Source organism: Mesoplodon mirus (assembly GCF_964341445.2).
Source record: "Mesoplodon mirus genome assembly, chromosome: 14".
Taxonomy (NCBI): Eukaryota; Metazoa; Chordata; class Mammalia; order Artiodactyla; family Ziphiidae; genus Mesoplodon; species Mesoplodon mirus.
The window spans coordinates 59,783,899-59,807,735 of NC_138990.1; the positions used below are offsets into that span (position 1 = coordinate 59,783,899).

The 23,837-nt window shown below is 42.1% G+C and overlaps 1 protein-coding gene across 1 annotated transcript in view; it reads right to left on the reverse strand.

Annotated features, from left to right (window-relative positions):
- The window catches only part of THADA (THADA armadillo repeat containing), a 317,064-nt gene that overhangs the window by 63,451 nt on the left and 229,776 nt on the right, over window positions 1-23,837 (reverse strand). Inside the window, exon 31 of the mRNA XM_082643116.1 lies at window positions 13,705-13,799. Coding sequence (XP_082499242.1) covers window positions 13,705-13,799 — 95 coding nt within the window. The remainder of the gene's footprint in view (window positions 1-13,704; window positions 13,800-23,837) is intronic.

Consider the following 23,837-nt stretch of genomic DNA (forward strand, 5'->3'; position numbering starts at 1 on the left):
AGATCATCTGTACTTCTCATAGTGTAAACATCTTGCCATGCCGAACGTGTATAATTCTAGTGTTTAATGGTATTTGTTTTTGTACACCATGGCCCCTAATCATATGTCAACCCCTTCATCTAGTGCTCAACCAAAGAGCTCCTGAATATTATATAGTTCCTGGCCTTCGCTGTTAATGTCACGAACCAAGATAGCCTGATTGCTTTGTGCTGAGCTGGCCAAAATAAAAGGGGCCAGAGGGAGTAAGTGTACAGGCCCAAACTGACAGTTTTCTTGGCCCCATCAGAGATGGTTATGGGAGAAGCTAAAACCCCAGTAATCACAGCAAACGTGTTCTACTTGTAAGTAGCAATCAGAATCCATAAAGGGGGAAGGATTCACCTCAGGCCTGAAAGGACCAACAAAACAGAAAAAAAAAAATAGTTTCACTGCTATGGAGTAAGACACTTACTGTGGATACCATGTAAATGGCAATGATATTGATTGTGCCACTATGGTGGTCACTTGCCACTGACTGAGCCTCAGAAGAATGTTCTGTTTTCTGCCTGACCTTGCACATGCTGTTCCCTCTGGCTTGAATGAATAACTGAACAAATGAATTTCTCTTTCATATATTGTAATGGTTCTGAATTCTCTGATACCATTTGGTCAAGAAAATTTTGTAGAAGTTTCCCCTATCCTCCCCCGCCTCAGAATCTCTACCCTTCTTAAAGAAGTAGAGAGTGAGGAAATACGAAGCAGATTTTACTTTTAAGGCATAATGAAAGGGCCAATTTTTTCTGTTTCAAAGATCTGTAGCTCTGGTTAGAGAGATCTGTAATCAGATCTTATCTGGAACAGTTGATAAACTGGTTCTAAAAATAATCACAGATGATAATTTGTACACTCGTGAATGTTAATGTCCTGTTACGCAATTTCTCAGTTAAAAAAAACTGTATTTGGAGAGAAAAGGAAACCATAGGAACTACAACAACAACAAATCAACTGATCTAATAAATCTTGGCTTCTCCTTATCGAAGGGAAATTCCGTTCTTCTATTTAATCCTCTGCCCCTCCCAGTGAACTGTAATCCAGACCCGAGGGGCCCTTCCAGTTACAAACATGTACAATGACCTAGTGGAAGGGTTTGGAGACTAACTTTGTCTAGAGAAGTGCCCTGAACTGATACTAGTTGTTTATTTCTTGCCTACTTTTTTTTTTTTTTTTTTTTTTTTTTTCGGTACGCGGGCCTCTCACTGTTGTGGCCTCTACCGTTGCGGAGGGACGCGCAGGCTCAGCGGCCACGGCTCACGGGCCCAGCCACTCCGCAGCATGTGGGATCTTCCCGGACCGGGGCACGGACCCGTGTCCCCTGCATCGGCAGGCAGACTCTCAACCACTGCGCCACCAGGGAAGCCCTCTTGCCTACTTTTGTTTCTAGGTCTCTGGACTCCTAGGTCTCTAGGTCTCATGCCCGGCTTTCATGGGTATGGTGCCTGACACGCACCCCTTTGAAAACATTCCCCCCTTTCCCTTGTCCCAGCCTATTCTCAAAGTATTTTTTAAGCACAGAATTCCTTATCTGCTGTTGAGGAAGAAGGAAGAGTTTCTGAGAATACTATTTGAAGGACTCTCTAGTCAACCCATAAAATAGGCACAGTCCCAGTGGCTTGGACAACACGGAGTCAGAAGAGCTCTGAAAGGATTTGGGTAGGCTAAAAATGAGCTCATCAGGCACTGGGTGGGACCAGCAGTTTTTACTTCTCGCCTCCACCCATCATCCCATCCCTGCTTCTGCCCAACACTGGGAGGAAGTCAGGAAATACTTGTGGATAAACACATGACAACCCAAAGACACAAACATAAAATTACTTCTAAGTAATACACTGCTTTGGATTCTTTGTCAGCGAATTGCTCCTAAGGACAAGACTGGGCAATCAGAAACTTCCTTATCATCATACCTTAGACATCCCTGTTTAATTTAACCTTTTCCCCACAAAGGACCTCAGGCTTCTCTTCCACCCTTAGGCAATGAGATACAGTGTGAAATCAACTTGAGAGTCTTGGTAGCTGGCTGGGAAGACTCCTTTAAATAACTGGGGCTTACCTCTGTTGTCTCACCTGTAATGAGAGACTAGGACCACTGATCTCAGTCCCTTGCCAGCACTACAGTTTACAGTTCTGGGAGAAACAGACTCTAAGACTGAAGAGGTTCCTGGCACCACTGGGCTACATCAATGTCTCTGGGAATGATGCTACAAGGTACAGTATAGCTGGCAAACCCAAGAGAGTCTGGCTGGACTGCAAATGCTACTTAATGTGAAGTCTGGCCCCAGCCAGGGAGGACTTAAGTAAATTCTGCCAGATGGGCAATGGAGGTGAGTCTGGGAGTAAGCATACCTGGCCATGGGACCAGCAGAAGCTCTGTCTCCTCCTCTGGATGAGATGACCATTCATTTCTTTGTTCTTGCTATCAATATTATTTCCTAATAGCTGCTTTTCTTACAGTGTTGGATTTTTCCTTTTGTGTTACTTTTCATGGAGTTTTTACAATTTTTTTCATGTGACCTTCACCTCAATCCTCTTGAGGGTATTATCCCCACTTTACAATTGAGGAACTAAGAGGTTTCAAAACAAAGTGATGAAAGTGATTTCTGCTTTAGCCCATGAAAGTTTAACTGCTACAGAAATTGCCCTTTGCCATAAACAAATAGAAAACTAGACAAATGTATGAAACTATCGTTTTTAAACATCAGACATGAGTAGTATGTTTCCTTGAGAGAAGGAAACAAACAAGGTAGGCCTTATAGTTGCCCTGGACTACTACCTAGAGGCAACTTCCATGCTCCAGCACAGAGAGGGGGAACCCAGAGCCCAGAGATCTTGCTGAGCCAGAACAACTGGATATTCATATGAAAAAAAAATTAAAAAGAGAACTTTGACCTTATCTCATGACATACACGAAAATTAGCTTAAAGTGGACCATGGATCTAAACGTAAAACCTTAAATAGCAAACTTTAGAAGAAAACCTGGGACTTCTCTGGCGGTCCAGTGGTTAAGACGCCACGCTTCCAATGAAGAGGGCGGGGGTTCAATCCCTGGTCGGGGAACTAAGATCCCACGTGCCGTGCGGCATGGCCAAAAAAAAGAAAAAAAGACAAAACAAACTTTAGAAGAAAACCTGAGAGAACATCATTGTGACCTTAGGACAGGCAAAGACTTCTTTACTAGGGCACAAAAAGCATAAGACACAGAGAAAAAATGGATAAATCAGACTTCATCAAAATTAAAAACAGTTGCTCTTCAAAAGACATTGTTAAGAAAAAAGACAAGCAACAGATAGGTAGAAAATCTTTAACAAATGTTTGTATAAAATACTTATATCCGGAACACAGAACTCTCACAACTCAGTAATAAGAAAAACACAATTTAAAAAAGAAATGCATGAGAGATTTGAATAGACACTTTACCAAGAAAGATATATGTATGGCAAATACGGTACATGAAAAGGTGCTCAGCATAACTGGTCATTAGGGAAATGCAAATTAAAATCACAGTGAGACACCGCTACACATGTACCAGAATGGCTAAAATTAACAAGAGGGGCAATACCACGTCTAGATGAGGATGCAGAATAACTGGACCTCTCATACATTGTTGCTGGGAATGCAAAGTGGTAAGGCCCTGTGGAAAACAGTTTGGCAGCTTCTTATTACCTAAAGAATCCTTATCATATGACCTAGTAATTCCTTTCCTAGGTTTTACTTATGAAGGATAAAAACATATGGCCACACAAATATTTCTATGCTCAGAGCTGCATTATTCACAATTTCCAAAAAGTGGAATAATGCTATCAGAGCTGCATTATCCACAATTTCCAAAAAGTGGAAGTGCCAAAATGTATTTCAACTGGTGAATTAATATAAACAACACATGCATATAATGGAATACTACTCAGCAAGAAAAAGTCATGACTCATATCACATTAATAAAGGACAAAAATTATACGATCATCTCATTAGATGCAGAAAAAGAATTTGACAAAATCCAACACTCTTTTATGATAAAAACACTCAACAAGCAAGAAACAGAAGGGACTTCTTCAACCTGATAAAGGGCATCTATGAAAAACCCACAGCTAACACCATATTTAATAGTGAAAGACTAAAAGCTCTCCTCCTAAGATCAGGAACAAGGCACTTCCATTCAACATTGTACTGGAAGTTCTAGCCAGGGTGATTAGGCAAGAAAAATAAATAAAAGGCATCCAGATTGGAGAGGAAGAAGTAAAACCTATCACTATTGCACAGGACATGATCTCATATACAGAAAGTTCTAAGTCCACAAAAACAGACAAACAAATAAGCAAAAGTAAGTTCAATAAGGTCATGGGATAAAAGATTAATATACAAATATCAACTATAGTTCTGTGTAGTAGCAACGAACAATCCAAAATTGAAATTAAGAAAATAATTCCATTTACAACAGCATCAAAAATAATAAAATAGGAATAAATTATTTAACAAAAGATGTTCATGAGGTGTACAATGAAAATTACAAAACATCACTGAAAAAAATTGAAGACCTAAATAAATGGAAGGGCACCCTGTGTTCTGATCTGAATATCTGAAGATATAATATTATTATAGTGACAATACTCCTCAAATTGAACTACAGATTTAACATAATACCTATCAAAATCCTAACTGACTTTTCTTTTTCCAGAAATTGACAAGCTGAACCTAAAACCTGAATGAAAATGTAAGGACTCAGCCAAAACGATCTTGAAAACAAAGAACAAAGTTGGAGGACTCACATATCCTGATTTCAAGTTATCATAAAGCAATGATAATCAAGACAGTGTGGTCCTGGTATAAGGACAGACATACAGATCAATGAAATAGAATTGAGAGTCCAGAAAATCCATGTATTTATGGTCACTTGATTTTCTGACTGACCAAGGTGCCAAGACAATTCAATGGGGAAGGGTGAAGTCTTTTAAACAAAGAGTGCCGGGACAAATGGATAGTCACATGCAAAAGGATGAGGCTGGACCTGTACCTCACACCAAATACAAAAATTAACTCAAAATGGCTCAGAAACCGAAAAGTTAAGACATAAAACTATTAAATTCTTAAGAAAAAAATGTATACAAGTCTTTGTGACCTCGGATTAGGCAACAGTTTCTTAGATATGACATTAAAAGCATAAGCAACAAAAGAAAAAACAGGTTGGACTTCATCAAAGCTAAAAATTTTTGTACATTAACACAAAAGTCAAAAGTCAGTGCACAGAATGGGAGAAAATATTTGCAAATCGTATATCTGATAAGGAATTAATATCCAGAATATATAAAGAATTCTTACAACTCAAGAATGAAAAGACAGGGCTTCCCTGGTGGCGCAGTGGTTGAGAGTACGCCTGCTGATGCAGGGGACACGGGTTCATGCCCCGGTCCGGGAGGATCCCACATGCCACGGAGCGGCTGGGCCTGTGAGCCATGGCCGCTGAGCCTGTGCGTCTGGAGCCTGTGCTCCGCAACAGGAGAGGCCACAACAGTGAGAGGCCCGGCGTACCGCAAAAAAAAAAAAAAAAAAAAAAAAAAAAAGAATGAAAAGACAAACAACCCAGAGGATCAGAACAGACATTTCTCTAAAGAAAGTGTACAAAATGGCTCATTAGCATTAGAAAAGATTCCCAACATCATTAGCCATTAGGGAAATGCAAATCAAAAGCACAATGAAATACTACTTTATACCACTAGGATGGCTATAATCAATAGATGGACAATAACAAGTATTGTCAGGGATGTGGAGAAATTGGAAACCTCATACATTGCCAGTGGGAATGTAAAGTGGTGCAGTCTCTTTGGGAAAAGTTTGGCAATTCCTCAAAAAGTTAAACTTAGCGTTGGCACATGGCCCAGCAGTTCTACTCCTAGGTAAATACCCAGGAGAACTGAAAGCATATATCCCCACAAAAACCTGTCCATGGATCTTCATAGCATTATTATTCATAACAGCCAAAAAGTGTAAACAATCCAAACATCCATCAACTGATGAAACATAACATGGTATATCTAAAAATGGAATATCATTCAGTCATAAAAAAAGAAAAGACTCATGCTACAAAATGGATGAACCTTGAAAACTTTAAGTGAGAGAATCCAGACACAAAAGGCTATATGTTGTATGATTCCATTTACATGAAATATCTAGAATAAGCTTTCAAAAACATCTTGCTTAACTAATTTAACTGACATGGGAAACTAGTTTCAGATTATCTGTGAGGACTGGGGTTAGAGTGGGGCAAGACAGGAACACATAGAAAACTGAAATCACGGATGTTCTGAGACCCCAGCTGCCCACTGGAAGAGTATTTGACTCCTGGGGTGGAAATGTGAGTACGAAGGTTTCATGACATGGTTCTGTTACAGATCCAGACACTTGGCCCAACTCTCAACACTATTAACTCTGGTCACAGAAATGGGCAGTGGACCAGGAGCCAGGAAAGCTTGACTTTTTCACTAACCAGGTGTATGACCTTGGGCAAGTCACTTAATTGTTACAGTTTCCACTCTACTTACTGATGAAATGATCTCTAAACTCTAAAATTCTAAGAATTGTGGGCCACTGTACTCAGCACTGGGCTTGGAATTAACAAGGGATCAATACCACATCAACCTAGCAATCTAATAACACATCCTGTATTATTCTTTCTGAATGGTAGCTAGGAATCATCTGCTCATTTTAGGAGTTCACTGTTCCCTGGGAAAGAGACCTTTGGCAAAAGCAACAGTTCAGATGACAGTCCCAGTGTTTCGGAGAAAGGCAACTAATTTATTGATAACAAAGCCTATTTTTTTTTTGAAATTTCATAGCTGCAGACCCATAAATACAAAGTCCCTAGAAGACTCTAAAAATATGTTCTCAATTCCCTTTTATCTCCCACCCAGAGCTGAGAGAATAGCATCAACCGTGTCATATTAAACACATCTGCATCCAACACCGATAAAAGTGCATGACCACGGGAACAGATAAGAATTGTTTTCAATTTGTTCAGATGGGATTGGTTAAATTTAACCTAATTAGACCAAATAATCAAAGCAGGTGTTTGTAAGTTGCCAATGTTTTTATTCTCTGTAATTGTTTGGCTATATGTCCCAGGAACTTAGGTAAAGGAAGTTATATGTCAAAAAAAACCCATTGACCTTATATTTATTCTTGTCACACATATATTATTCATGTTCAAGGCAGTACAAATACAAGGCATCACTGAATACTTCTCACAGATTTTTACCATTTAACCACCATCAACATCTAAGCTGGCCTTTGGGAGGGCTTATGTTACCGAACTTCCATGATATAAACACAAGCAGTAAAAAATGAGAGCCTGTCTTCTAATCTTGTACTGATCTACAAGGCACACTGACTTGGCATTCAGACTATTTAGGGATCCTGACTTCATGCTCACAAGCTGGTCACTTTTAAGGCATTTAGAAGAAAAATAATAACAATAATAAAAGTTACATTCTAGTTAAAACAAAATGTTTATTGCACTTGGCAGAATGATGAGATCCGAACTATAAATGCCAACTAACAAAGAAACCACAAAATGCGGTCACCAGCCGCCTGGTATTAGGAAGTCTTTCATGCAGTGGCTGTGGGTCCACTTTCAAAGGGGAAAAGGGCAGGTAGCTGCCCGGGAGCGTTAAGCTTTCTCTTTCTAGTAACTAGCCCTGGGTATGCTCTCATATTATTCCACACACCCCGGAGACGGGAGATAGCAGTGCAGGCAAGAAAGTCCCCATAAAAGCATGTGATCGCGAAGCTACTGGAAAGGGGGACCCCTCCCTGAGGCCTGGGGATTCTGCAGCAGGGGCAGAAGCCCGGGAAGCTGAATCAACATAGGGGTCTAAGGCACCATCCCCGAGACAAGGAGTGGTTTTCCTGACTCAGGCCTGAGTGTGCTGCGGGACCACGGTGGAGGCGGCTGGAGAGCTCGGGCTCTGCTCTCTTACTATACAAGTGACGTCGGGCAGTTCTCTCTGCTCCTCAGTTCCCTCACGTCTAAAATGAAGAACCACCAGTACCTCCTTCACTAATGTGTGCAAAATGCTTGGCACAGTGCTTGGCATGGAGTTAAATGCTCAGTACATGTTGGCCATAATTATTATGATCCCTACAAGGGAGATGATACTGAAAGTAATGTTTCTTAAAAATTAGAATATAATGGGCCTCCTATATACATTTCAGGGGTAGGGAAGCAGCCTTTTGAGATCACTTACACGATGTGGGTAGGATGGCCAAATCCTTCTCCACCTAAAACACTTTTTGGAAACTGTTATTATGTCCTTTCTTTATTTCATTGGGAATAACTAATCCTCTTCAAGATTCACATTTTAATATGTAACATAATTACAAAAGAAAGAACGGGGTTACATAAAATTAGTAAAATGGAGACTAGGAAAGGAAAAATCCACTCATAAACCCACCAAGAGAACTTAAACTGAAAGTCAGACAGTGCAAATAGGTAAGATATTTGTTTAAACACTTGGTAAAAGAAAATGTTCAATTCAGTAGCTGTGAAAAACACAAATTTAAGGGGTGTGGGCATAAGAGAGAAATAGAAAGTCCACCTCTCAGAAAAAAGGGAGTAAATATTTAGTCAAGTCTCAGATAGTATTTCAGTAAACAGATATTTCAATGGAAAATTTCCAACTTGAGAGCAAATAATTTAAGATGGGTTTAAAATGAGAATGAAAGCTCTCCATTTCCCTGTCCCTGCCCAGACCTGTAACGCAGCCTCTGAGTCCTTGGAGCAGTTAGGCTCTTTCTTCCTCATCCCCCCAACTCCAACTGGAGACTATAATTTTCTTTCTAGCAGGAAACTGATATATACTAATGATGACAGCTGGATTCAGAAGAGGAAAAAGAATACAGGGGACAGAGAGTCCTTGTGGGTTTAAATCACTTTAAAACTCAAAACAAAACCCCCAGATTTGGAATTTTTAAAACCTAGTTAATGGCTAAGGAAACCTCAAATGATTGGGAAGTACTAAGATAAAAGTCTGAATTACACAAAACACATCATTATCTTAAGCTGTTCTAATCATCTTCTCTGCCTTTCCCCTTCACTGGTTTTCTCATTGTTTATGCCCCCAGCCCTTCAATGTTCTAAGACATTTTAGAGGTAGAAATAGCCTTCCAAGGTCACTTACGGAATAGTGTTTGAGAGGAGACAGGCAGATCCTCCTCCGTCCAAAAAAGTTTCCCAGAAATTGACATTACTTCTTTTCTTTTGGAACAATTAATCTCCTTTAAGATTCATATTTAGATACAGTTACTGTTGAAATACATGTATACACACACATATGAATAAAACAGAATTATGTTATGTAAAATTAGTAAAATGGAAAATAAGAGGAAGAAATCTCCCTAAAATCACACCATGCTAAAACAACTATTTTCAGCATTGTACTGCCTTTAACTCTAGTCCTCCACTTCGGAACCCCCATCTCCCAAACCCTCAATAATGGTTATGACAATGCCCTGACATTCCATGAATGCATTTACAGTTACATTCTTTTTCCGGGGCAAAGGAACCTGGCTCCATTAAGGATCCTAAGACTCCTTTAAGGATGGGGGCACAGAAAATGTCACTCTGTCTTAAAAACCATGTGACCCTACCCTCTGTCTTATATCCTCTGATAATCTCTTTTGTCTACAGGGTCAAGTTCGAGCTCCTTAGACTTTGGACCATGACTCCCTCCTTGACCGAGTTACCGCCTCCCAGCCTCACTTCTAGTCACACCTCCTGTCCTTAAACCCAACACTGTAATCGCACTGTCCCAGTTCTTTGAAAGCTGTGCTGACGTGAGCCTCTGTGGCTGCAGACATGCTCCTTCCTCTGTCTATAATACCCACCTGTCCTTTGCCCATCTGGTGAATTTCTACTCACCTTCAAAACTCTGCTCAACCACCTCCTCCTCTATGAAGGCTTCCCTGTCCTCCCAAGTAGAAACGACCTTTCATTCTTTAGTGCCTCCGATGTATCCCATACACACTTCCTTTATAGCATCTGTAATCCCTTTTTGGACCTACTTATAAGCCCCAAACATATCATATGTCTCTCCAGATGTAGGTGCTTAACTTGTCTGACGTTAGCATGTCATGTCTGATGAACAAAAAAAATTAATGAACAATAACCACAAGATGATCCTTTTCTGGATCAGTCAGAGGGGCAGGAGCATCCCTAATCAAGTGGATTCCAAGGTGGATTCTTGACATTCCATGCCAGGTATGCTTCAGTGTTTTCCTAGGAAAGCAGGCATTTCTTCTTTCTTGAAAATGTTTAAGAACATGAGGAGAGTTGTAAATGTGAGGGATTGACCATAACTCTGCCAGGCTGCAGGAAACTGGATTAGATGCATAGTTTCCAGCCAGTGATAATTATAACGATGATAATAATATTAATGGTAGCTAAAATTTATTGAGCACTTACTCTGTGCCATGCAAAGTACATTCTTTACATAGGACTTTACATGTGTTAGTTGACAACCACTCTAAGGTATAGATCCTATTATATCCCCAGTTACAATTGAGGAAAAGTGTCTCAAAGAGGTTAAATGACTTGCCTAAGGTCACGAAAGCTAGTAAATGGCAGACCTGGGATTCAAACCTAGGGATCTAGCTTTACAGCCTATGTGGTGTACTCCCTACTCTGAGCTCTGCGAGCTTTAGAGGTAGATAGATGTGTATTTACAAACATATACACATAATATATACATTTGACTTGAATTTGGAAAATGAATTTACATGTGATTGATGCATGAGTTTAAATAAGATTTGTATCTTGATGACACCTGTTACTATTCTAAAAACTGAGGAAAATTCTGCATTTCAATCAATCAGTTAATAACAAATCCATTTAACGCAGGCCTACTACTTGCTTAGTTGGGGGACACAGGACCTAACCACGATCCATTCTTTCAAGGCATTTACAAGGTAAAACTGTCACGACAATACTTAGAAATCATACTGAAATCTACACGTCCAGGTAAGTGATCACCTTGTTTGGTGATACACTTAGCTACTGCTCAAACTGCCTTTGGAAATAATTTATGAAACACACAAGAATCGATTTAATTATTTTAAGCTCACAGTTTACTTTTATCCTAAACAGTGCTATCTACCTTAACTGCCATTTTATTTGACATTTGGTTAGTTCTAAATATCTAATTCATCCTCAAAGGAGGAAAATTTGCTACCACTATTTGTGTGGATGTAGTATATGAATACATACAGTCATACAGAAGACACACATATATATATCCTGTGGCTTACGAGGGCAATTCCCAAAGGACTGGAAAAAATCAGTGCTTGTCCAATAGGAATATATGAGCCATATATGTAATTTTTGATTTTCTGATAGCCACATTTTAAAAAGAAACAGATGAAATTAACTTTAATAATACTTTTTTTTTTTTTTTTTTTTTTTTGCTGTACGCGGGCCTCTCACTGCTGTAGCCTCTCCCGTTGCAGAGCACAGGCTCCGGACACACAGGCTCAGCGGCCATGGCTCATGGGCCCAGCCGCTCTGCGGCATGTGGGATCCTCCCGGACCGGGGCACGAACCCGTGTCCCCTGCATCGGCAGGCGGACTCTCAACCACTGCGCCACCAGGGAAGCCCTAATAATACTTTTAATTTAAACAAATATATCAAAAATATTATCATTCCAATGTGTAATCAATGTAAAAATTATTGAGAAATTTAACCTTTTTTTATACTAAGTCTTCGAAATTTGGTGTGTATTTTATTCTCACAGAACACCTCAACTTCGATCAGCCATATCTCAGTTGTTCAAGAGCCGCATGTGGTTAGTGACTGCCATACTGGAGAGTACAGGATTAAATATTTAGAGCTATAGCTGTCATGTTAGAAAAAGAGTAAAAGTACCCCACCCCTTGCATATCTTACTCTGCAAAGTAATGACTCTAAGAGGTATAATACATTGATGCAAGTGAAATACTGTTGAGTAATAAACAACAGCTTGTGATCACATTTAATTGGGGCACAAATGCTAAATAATGCAAGAGTTTGTGGAAAGGATGATTCCAAAAGGCCGAAGTCATCTTCATGGAGGAACCTAGCTCATCAGTAAAGGACAGGAAATTGGAGAAGAAAGAAGGGTATTTTACAACATTCAAGTGTTAAACCCTTCCAGACAAGAAATAATGGTACAAATACACCAAGAAACACTTAGTTCAGAGAAACCTAATGATTATAGTCAACCACACAACTATGATAGGAACCCAGTGAATGGATTTGTAAGTAGTGAGCCACTCTTTCACGGACAAGGCTCTCTAGACATTAAGCAGAGAAGTATTACTAAGCGACATGAAATTTGGAACTGAAATACAAAAATGGTAGAAACCCCACATGATTTACTTGGTAACACCTGATTCATAATCTCTTTATATAATATCTCTAGACCCCAGTTAACTCAAGTGTAAAATAAAGTGGACGCAACCCTGAGGTCCCTTATAGCTTGGGTGACCTGTGATTTATTGTGCAAACCTGGACACTTTCAAGAGTAAAAGGGGCACTATTAATAATTATGCTGGGATAAGAGGTATAAACTAGAAGCGTTTCACAGCCATAAAACTATATGATCCTCTTCTACCAAAAGGATGCAACAGCTACCCCTATGCAGGGACGTGGAGCTGATCAAAGTCCAGGTGTGTTCTTATTACCTCTGCATGGCCACAGGGGCCTTGTGGGCTAATATGCATTGATACGAGTGAGGCAGCTTCGCACCTCCCCCCCAAAGCATTTTAAATTGGTTTGAATTTGGGAACAGGGTTCCATATGGACAGAGCTGGACTCTGACAGCCTGAATATATTTACTGAAGACAACAAATCATTGACAGACTAAACGTAACAGAGGAAAGGCCTGGCCTGCTTGTACTCAGAATCTGACTTTGTAATTGTAGCCTCCTTTAGACAGGCCTAATCAATTAGAAGAGGCTGATTTTAACCAGTTGCAGGCTCATTACCCTGCATTCCAGTTTGTGTTGATGAAAATCAGTTTCAGTCTGTGGCCTGGAACTCATGTACAGCACTTCCTGAGGCCTCTTATATAAACACATCAAAACATTTTTTTATTTGGAGCTGCCCCTCTCCCTTTTAAGAAAACCACTTTGTGAATCATGATGAAAATAGAACAATTGCATGTGGATCTGGGGCCCATACCAGGAAACATACATGACACCAAGGAACACGTATAAAGTCAGAGCTCAAGGTAGCGAGGGGTGGATTTGAGACTGAGTCTCAAATATCCAGGCTCCAGCATCAAATGAATCCACTCGGCTATCTCCACAAAATGGAACAGAATGAACTCTGAGTTATTGAAAATGATGACCTTTCAAAGAAAATGTATGAAATAGGAAAGAGCCAAGGTCTCAGAAATACAGAGGGTATCGAGTAGAGTCCAGACTCTTCCCTGAATGACCAAATAGAAAACAAACTTGCAACTAAACAAGGACAAGTTTCCTTGGGAAGCTTCTATGAGGAAACCATATGACACTATGTTTAATTTTGATATGTGGTTAGTCCTGCAAAAGTAGAAGGTGGGGGAGTGCGTGGTAGAGCCGCTCAAAACCCTCCCTACATTTCAAAGACCTGTAATCATTCCAAAATATGATACAAATATGACTCATACCTGGCCGGTTGTCTTTTGAGGGTTTGTCAAGACAGCAAGTCAACAGGAAGAGAATATCAATATACACAGCTCTGGTCACCAAACATGGATTTTGCCTAGAAAAGAAAAGAACAGAAAATAAATCGATATTTTCTCTCTCTGAAGCCTGAGTCACAGAAAAGAGAAAATGGGTATTTTCTACCAGGCACGTGAGAGAGTTGTAATGAATGCTAAAAATGATGGACAGTCACCAATGGTGAGAACACACGAGCAAGTCAAGTGAGAAAATGAAATCCTAGTGCATATGGTGGAGGTTGGGGCTGTGAGTGTATGAAACAGAGAAAACTCTATGCTCTGGCTCCAAAGAAAATCAACTGAAAACAGACGACAACCAATATCTGATCCCAGTTATTTGGAAACAAGGGGGTAGGGGGAATACGACACCATTTTCTGTTATCTTCCTCTGAACTGGACAAATTTAGGGGGAAAATCATTGGTTATGAATATCACTGATTTAGCATTTCGGAGGAGAATTGCACTCACATATGATAAACCATATTTACGGACTTAAAATAACCAGCTGAAAAAACAAACATGCGAAAAGCATTAACAAACGCTGCAACAGACATTCCTTTCCCGATAAATGAGATTTTTTTCTTCTTTCAATAAATGGAGCAGCTCTTTTTTACGCTTTGAACCACACGCTGGAAAAAGGAAGTGGGCTCCGATTTAGGGGGTCTAGATAAAAAAGAATGAAGACCTTCTTTTGAGTACAGCACTGAAAGCCCCCGGCTCTGAGCCTCAGTTCATATTGACCATGAAAAGGGCCCAAACCTCCTTGGTGCACTAAGAACTCAGGGCAAGCAGTAGAAACAATAGGGACAGAAACAGTAGGGACAGATCTGGGTTTGAATGCTGGCTTTGCCACTTAGTATCTCTGTGACCTGAATCAGATTCCTGACGTGTACAACTGACACCTTAATCACCTCACCTCACGGTGAGTCACTGTCAGCATTGGTGTGGTACATTCCCTGCCCTGCTCCCCTGCCTCCCACCTCAGATGAGGGAAGGGCACAAGTTCTGGTTAGTATATTTCCATCTGGCTTGATACCTCAATCCATCCTTCTCACTCCCTGTAAATTAACAGTTTTACCATTTCCCTAAAGTTTATACACACTCTGTCCTGAACTGCCCATATCCTAGGGATATGCGTGATTTGTATGAAAAGCAAATCAGACACTTTTAAGTTAAAACTGTCTTGTTTCAAGGTCTCCCCATTGGTGACCTGCCTCACTTCTGTCCCACTGACTTGCTTCACCTACAGTATTTGCTTGCTCCCCGACATAACTACTAGTTTATGTGTATACCTCACATTTGGCCTAATTTCATACCTACGCCTGGCTATTTTAAAAAATTAGTTTTAAAAAACAGGTAACACATGCACATGGTATAAAAATAATTCAAACAGTACAAAAGGGTATGCAGTAAAAATAAAGTTCCTTTTCCATGCCTCCACCATCTACCCACATGTTCTATTCCCCTGAGGCAACCGCTATTACTACTTTCTACAGTATACCCTGCCAGACACATTCTATTCATTTACAAGCAGCTATCTATAGCTACCCACTTGTTTATTTTTATATAAGTAGTGGTTTACTACATACTAAGTTCTGAGTATTACTTTTTTTCCCGCTAATATATTTTAGATATATCATTCTATTAAAAACAGAGATTTGCCTTATTTGTTTAACTCTTTTTTTTTTTTTTTTTTTTTTTTTTTTTGCGGTACGCAGGCCTCTCGCTGTTGTGGCCTCTCTCATTGCGGAGCACAGGCTCTGGACGCGCAGGCTCAGCGGCCATGGCTCACGGGCCTAGCCGCTCCGCGGCATGTGGGATCTTCCTGGACTGGGGCATGAACCCGTGTCCCCTGCATCGGCAGGCGGACTCTCAACCACTGCGCCACCAGGGAAGCCCTCGCCTTATTTGTTAAATGGTTGTGAACTGCTCCATTTCATGGATGTACCTGTCCCCTACTGAAATAATTCAGATTGTTAAAGATACTTTGCTGAAAACAACGCTGCAATAAAGATATATGTACATGAGTTTTATGCATGTGAATGAGTACTCAAAAGAGAAATCCCTAAAAGCTGAATGCTGGATCAAGATATTTGCACATTTAAAATTTTGCTTGATTTTGATAAGATGCTCACCAAAGAGACTGTACCTATTTATACTTTCACCAACAGTGTGTAAGAATCCCACCCACCAACAACCTGACCAACACAGTAATTAAACTTTTAGACCGTTGCCAAGATAAGTGAAAAACAGTATCTCATTGTTTTAAGTCACAATTATTTTATTATAAGTGAGGTTGACCATCCCTTCACATGCTTCTCATATGAATTTCCTTTTCTGTGAACTATAATCAAATCTCCTGTCCATTATGTTATTGGTCTTTTCCTTATTGATTTGTAGGAGCTCTTCGTATATTAAGGAAATCTGCCCTTTGTCACATGTGTTGCAAATATGTTTTTGCAGTTTATCATCTGTCTTTTAACTTTATCTATAATATTTTTTTGCAATTCAAAAATGTTTAGTTTTATGCAGTCAAATATATCAATATTTTTATCTATGCCTTCTGGATTTTATGTCATACTAACACTCTAACCCTTCTCCAACATAAATACAGATATATATTTTTTAATTTTCCCATATTTTCTTCTAGTACTTTACAGTTCCTTTTTTTGTTCTTGTTAACACTTTGATCTATTTGGAATTCCCCCTCCCCAAATGTTACCCTTATCTTTTGTCTTTATCCAATTTTCCCCAGGTCAGTCCATAACTTGACCTGTGAAGTTGAAAAGCCCACAGTCTATGAAAACTTCTTTAATGATATTTCCAGTTCTGGCATTTCCACTGTTTAACAGGTGGGATATCCTCCCCTCCCCCCAAAAAAATGGTCACTCAAGAAAGAAAGCAAGAAAACCTAATGCCAGGGGTTAATGAATTATCAGACATGAAGCACAGGGCTGAATAATAAATGGTCTGCAGATAGCAGGTGGAAGGCCTCCTGAGCATCCAGCTTTGAGCTAGGTGCTGAGAAGAGATGCACATGAAATGATTTCTGATCTCAGAGAGTTTTGTCTCATTATGGAGACAGAAACAAAGACAAACTTCGGGACAGGATGTAAGGAGTTAAGGGAAAGAACATATTAGGGTGGACTAGAGACATGGAAATGGATTTATGAAGATGTAATTCCAACTGGACTGTGAACGATGGGAAGAATTTAGATAGACAAAGTTGACAAGGAAGGGGATTTTGAGAGGGGGCAACAGATGTAGGAAGAAATGAGTTTGGCTTGTCCAGGGACCTGGAGAGACCAGCCCGGGAAGACAGAGAATGTATTGAGAAGGTGGAAACAAGAGTGAGGCAAGCCAGGCTTTCAGGAGGTGGGATACTCCGTGCTAACTGGTGCTCCCTGGTGTGCTCCTTGCTCCATTTGGCCTCATAGAGTCATAGCTTCTCACCCTAGATGTTTTTCTGCTGGTGAAGCCATACGGAACCATAAAGGGAAGTTTTTGGGAAACTGGTATGACTTTCAAGTCTGGAGGAACTCAGGGGTCTCCCCGCCTACCCCTGACCCTACAGGGTTTCAAGTCTACTTTCCATGAGATTTTTAGCTAGGTTAATATATATTTTTTAATTTCTAAGTGAATAGGGAGGAAAGGCTGGCAATCTTTAAAGCCCCCTGCCAGGCTGAAGCATTCTGCATCTTCTCTTGACCTGGCACAGGCTGCCGACCTTGCAGGCCTCCTGGGACACCGCAGGGACCACTCTGACTGCTCCCATAACTGTGAGGCTCTAGGCCAAGTCTAACGTAGTCTAACGAGATCATGGGAGGCTCCCTCAAAGGCTGCTGCTCTTGATTCCAGGAAACAGAGAGGATCTGGGGCTACAAAGGAGTCCATCCATGGCTTCTCCTTCGAAACTGACTCAGAGAGAAATTCTGGCCTGGAGTCCACTGTTCGAGGCTCCACCCTCGAGGACAGCCACAGCCTCAGCCTCAGCCTCAGCCTTAGAACATCGCTGTCTGGAATCAGAGTTGGGCTTCACTCTGAACTGGCTTCTAAGTCAGGAAAATAATTTTTTTTCTCTTTCTTTTTCTCTCCCTATTACTTGATGTTTGTTCTGACTTGGAAATGGTACACTGTGAGTTCAGGGTGAGCCAGAGGTTTGTTCTCGGTCTGTCAAGCCACTTTGATGATGGGAATAAAATCCTGGGAAAGAGCAAGCCAGCTGGACAGGAAACCAAGCCACAGGGTTTTGGTGGGTTTGGGAATTTTTTTTCTTCCCCCAAATGGAAAAATCCTGGCATGCGGCATGGTATAATAAAGATTTAGAGTGTTCGAAAAAAGTCAGGAGTGGTCAGGGTCTAACAGATGGGCTGAAAAACAGCATAATAGTGGTTTTAGAAGGAGTAGCAGCAATCAGGTACTACGAGGACTAAGTTTACTATATAAAGTGAAATGAAGGGCTTGTTAAAACTCTTTCTTCCACTCTTCTTATCATTTGTCCCTTGACAAACACCCACCTGACAACCTGATCTCTGAACTTCATTAAACCTCCTGCCCTCTCTCCTGGAAGTTGGGAGAGGCAGAAGGCAGGGCAGAGACAGGAAGGCTTCCCAGACTCATCCACAATGGCCCTAGTGTCTAGAGGACAGCAGGAGCTCTTGGGAAGTCTGTGATAAATTATTCACTTCTCCTGTCCCTTCCGGAATCCCAGTGGCTGCAGAGCTTTTTAACTGCAGCCCATTCATTCAGAAAACATTTACTAAGAGGAAACTTGAGAGCCAGGAATAGTGCCAGGGTATGGAAATATGAAGATGAAATGCTTCAGTGACACAGTCACTGCCCTCAAGGAACTTAGAGTCCTGAATAGTGTTTTTCAAACTGTAGGTTATGACCCATTTTGTTAGTTATGAAATAAACTAGTAGGTGGTGACCAGCATAAGAGAAAGAAAGGAAGGAAGAGGAAGGGGGGGATGGAGGAGGAAGGAGAGAGTTAGCTAGGGAGGGGAAGGAGGGAGAGATGAAGAAAATATAATCCCAGTACATCAAAGCAGTCAGGGTAAGCATCATTCTCTTAAATTGTTTGTTATACACAAGATTTCTATAAAATCCTTGCCCAGAATTTTTAATAAATTATCTTTGATATAAATAATTTATAAAATGTAATAATTTTAAGTAAAAATATTGATTGATTTAGTCTAACTCCTTTCTTTTTCTTTTCCAGGTTATAAGTCACCCTCTATTATACTGAATGGTATCAGTGGGGTATGCTTGATATCCAAAATGATGGTGGATATGTCAAATGCTAACATTCCCAAAATTGAATACTCTAATAAATCTTGAGTAAATTCCCTGTCTGTTGCATTTTTTTTGGAAGACTGTTCATATGTTACATAGACAGCAAAATATCAAACTATACAAGATTTCATAGGTGTGTGTGTGTATGTGTGTATATACGTATATATATGTGTATATATACACACATATACACACATACACACACAGTACAAAGTCATCTGTAAAATGTATTTCTTGTTGTGAATGGCTGTCAGAAAACCTTGAAAGCCACTAGTTTAGTGACAGAAACACACAACCAATCATATGGTATGATGGGTGCCCAAAGGAGGGGTTGACAGAGTGAAAATTAAGGATGGGGAAGGGGGAAATGCCTAGGTGAGTCCAGAAGTGCCTTGGCAAAGCTGGAGGATGAGGGGGAGTCTGGGAGACAGACCGTGGACAGAATGACCCCAGCAGAGGAAGCACCATGTCCAAAGATGACAGCATGTGACATGTTTGAAAAGTAACAAGATGTGCAAAGGGGATGTGGAAGGGGAGGGACAGCAGGAAACGACAGCGGATGGGTGACATGCCCCAAATGGGAGTGCTGAGGAGTGACCTTTAAGAGCTCCAAAAGCTCCAAAGGGTTGAAGCCCTAGTGGGACCCCATCGATCCAAGTCATGCTGGAAGGCTGGGATCCCTGCTCATTAGCATGAAGCCTTGGTGGGTTCCCTGGAAGAAACAGTTCACTTTGGACATACAAAACTCTTCCAGAAGAATTCACCGCCATACTCAGTGGGCTGAAAACAGCTGTTCTGGCTTTAGGCTGCTAGTGTTTGCTAAGGTCTCTAAGTCCCGAGACCATATCTGGACTTCAACAGAGTCAGGGTCTAAGGTCACTCCAGTCTCCAGGGAATTACTCCCGCAGAATCCTGATTAGACTCATGGCTTAACTTTATTAACCTAGAAACCTTTACTAAGCACCATGGGGGATATCCTACTTGGAACGGAAATGGAGGGAAGGGATAAGGTTCTGGCCTTGAAGAGCTTATGGCTGCGCGCACATGCGCGCGCGCGTGTGTGTGGTGGTGGTGGTGGGGTATGTGGAGAAAAACAAAACACACAAAAAACAGTTTTACAGAATGTCATGGAGGAGGGGTCTGGAGACATGGAAGGATTTGGCTAGTGAATGGAAAGAAGGAATTCCAGGCAGGAGAGTTCACTGGAGCAAAGATACAAAGGTGGGAACATGCTCGCCACATGCCGGGAAGAATGAAGACCAGAAAATCAAATAGGTGCAGCTGGCCAGCTTGATGGCTTGGAATGACTCTGGGTCGTGAGTCCTGGCAGGGCCCTATCACAGCCCATTGTGGGCTCTTCCTCTAATCTGGGCTCCTACGTGGGCTCACTCCTACACAGGTCACTTCTGGTCTCCACCGCAATGAGTACAAAGCACGAGCAGCCTCTCACCGTGGAGCCAGCAGTGGAGTTAATGAAGCAATATCCCGGGGACCACCACCGGGCCTGAAATAGGCTGGAAAGAAGAAAACCAGAAAAAAGAGAGGGAAAGTAGGTGAGAAGGCAGGTGAGATGTCGGGCCGGGGGTTGGGGAAGAAGAGAAGGGTAAAGAGAGCAGAAAAGTAGTAGAAGAGGGAGGAGGGAAACAGTCTATAACGTGTTCCCGCGCCCTGCCACAGTCCCCCACTGGACACATGTCCAGCCACGCCGTGTCCTGTATTTAAAACTCACTTCAAAGCCTGTCCTCTATGAACCTTCCCTGACTAACCATTAGAGAACAGCCTCTGAGGACAGTCTGAATGGCTGACCTGACGGGATATTTTTTTGACCTTCCTCTGGTCTCCCAGAGATCCCGCTGGCCACCTTTGTAGTCCTCGGCAGTTTGAGACTCTGCGACGAGGGCAGCCCTCTGCAGACCAGACGCCGCCTCTCCCTACATTTGGTTTTAAAAGGAAGAGCTGCTGTGGTTAGGAGGCAGGAGGTACTTCTCTGAGGCAGGCTACATTAAGTCATATAAATGTGGAAGTGTAAATTAAATAAAAAGAACCCCTCTCTCCCTTCTGACTTCCATTTTCACCACAGCCCCCAGCCAAGCAAACATCATACGGCATTCCTGGAGAAACAATAAGGGATTTGTTTAAACCAAGATGGCAAATGGTCATGAATTGCAGAATATATATTTTTAAACAAGTTATTTTCCCCCGCTGTAACATCCAGAATTCAGATCTGCATGAGGGGCCAGCTGTCAGCAGCACGCAGGCCCTGACTGGCTACCCGGGGCTGCTCGTTTACCTTGCCCTCCCCTGGGGGAGGGGAGGCGGGTGACGGCAGAGCTGCTTTTTTATGGTTATGTTCCAACTTCCATCCAGCCATTCTTGGTCTAGAGCGTTGCAAGTGTTTATACTCACACCCACATGTATAAGCTGCCCCAGAGCCCTCCTACTTGGATTTTCCTTTTAAAGTGAAGCCATCTTCGTGCCCTGCTCTGGTGGTTGACCAATTCGTAAGGAATTCTTACCAAGTCGTCATGCACAGAGCAAGGGACCACGAGCTGTGAGTCTGTCCAGAAAGGGACCAAATGTCCAGCCATGTGCTACAGAGCACATGGGGTCGCCCCTGGAAAGGCTGCTTTGGTCCCTGGGGGACGGAATCTGTGAAAACAGGGGGCCATAACCACTTTACCAAGGTTCTGGGTCGGCACTCCGCAAAGGCCCAGGCAGTCTGCACAAGGCCCTGGGGCACTTCTTAGGTCAAGGTCGAAGCCACAGCTGCCTCTGCTTCCCTGGGAGTGCTGCTGCTCAAGAGGAACCCCACAAGCTCAATGCCAAGGCTTTGCCTTTCCCTCCATGAAAGCTCACCTGCCTTTTCAGAGGACCCCCAGGGAGCCTCCCACACCCCCAGAGGCCCTCATATTTTTCCATCTTTCTATTAGGCATCTTTTTCTCATTAATGTACTAACACTCAAGTTATGTGTACAGAATGAGGAAAAAGGGACCTTGTGTGGGGCTTGGGATTTGTTCAAAGCCTGAAGAAACCGTTTTAGAGGGTGTATGTTTTTTATTCCTTTTATGAGAGATGCATGTTTCCCCCCTTCTGTGACTTGTTTAAAAGTAAAGTTTAATATGCTGCCAGAGGAATTGCTGGTTAATAACTTAATAAGCAATGTGCTAGGAATTATGGGAGAAAAGTATTATCCAAGAAAACTTTTATTGTACAGTTTGGGGCTTGGATGATACATAGCTTCGGTTATTATATAAAATGCTAACAGAAGTCCCCTTTCTTTTCAACCTTACTTTCTCCCTAGAATTATTAAAAAAGGATATATTAAGTGAGGTGAATGAACACTTCTAGAAGCTGAGTGAGAAGTCTGCACGTAGATCACAGGTGAGAATTTCTAACAGTACAGTCAGGACTCTGCTAATGTGAACCTGGCGAAGCACACACTTGGAAATTAGCCTTGGCAATAATAATAACATCAACGGCATTTTATTAAAAGTTTAATCTTCGAAAAATATTTTATCTTTAAAAGATTCTTAAGAGAGAAGAAAAGTAGGCATTATTATTCCCATTTTTATAAATCAACAAGGTAGCTCATATAGCTCAAGTGACCTCTCCAAGATCGGGGCAAAAACCAAGAATAGAACCAAGGTTTTCTAGACAAATTGTATCCATGTGTCCCAAACACAATCAGATGAAAAGTGAGACCCTGTGCCAAACAATTAGGGTATTTCGGTTTGCAGCCACGCACTCTGGTGCTGTGTCCTGGTCACCAGTGTTGTGAAGAGCAAGGCTCTGAGCACAGCTGTTTCAACATGGCCGATGGTGCAGACAAAGACTTAGCTATCTGACAATAAATATTCCCTGTATTTGCTTAGCTCTTTTGTACCTGCATACCCATTACTCACCATGTCCTTCCCCACCCTCACCTATTGCACATTTTGGAGCTTCCAACTTTACAGATAAAAACTGAAGCCCAGGGCTTCCCTGGTGGCGCAGTGGTTGAGAGTCCACCTGCCGATGCAGGGGACACGGGTTCGTGCCCCGGTCTGGGAGGATCCCACATGCCGCGGAGCGGCTGGGCCCGTGAGCCATGGCCACTGAGCCTGCGCGCCCGGAGCCTGTGCTCCGCAACGGGAGAGGCCACAGCAGTGAGAGGCCCGCGTACCTCAAAAAAAAAAAAAAAAAAAAAACTGAAGCCCAAAGAAGTTCAAGGCCACACATCACTGGTTAGTAGTTGAGCAGGTGCCAGAACCCAGACCTACTACCCGCGAGTGCACCCTGCCTCCCTCAACCTCAGGGAGGTGCGTTCACAGCTAGAGGCTTTTCCACTCACCCAGTGCCTCTCCAAGTGACCCTCCCTATGATCACCCAGGAACACAGGGCCTTTGGGCTGGTGAGGGTCCCTTCCGGCTCAAGGGGGAATAAGCTCCTGAACGTGCATGGGAAGCTGTTTCTAGAGGCCTGCAGGCCAGTCCGGTCGCTGAGGAAGCCTGGGCATCACCGGCAGCTGAGGGGAAGGATGACAGTGAGGCTTCGGAGGGTCTCTCTCAAATCCGCTCCCTTGGCCTACTCACGTGAGACCTGCCCACGTGCCCCACAAGCCTTCCTAGGGTCAGCCCGAAGCTGGCCACATAGGACAAATGCACCAAGGCTAAGTCAGCTCAGTATGAGGACAGAGAAGCAGGAAGCCAAGTGAGGCCTCAACAAGTGCTCCCGCCAGGTCTGTGTGCTGCCTGAAAGCCTGCCCCCAAGTTACTGACTTGAGTTAAAGGCACTGCCTCCAGAA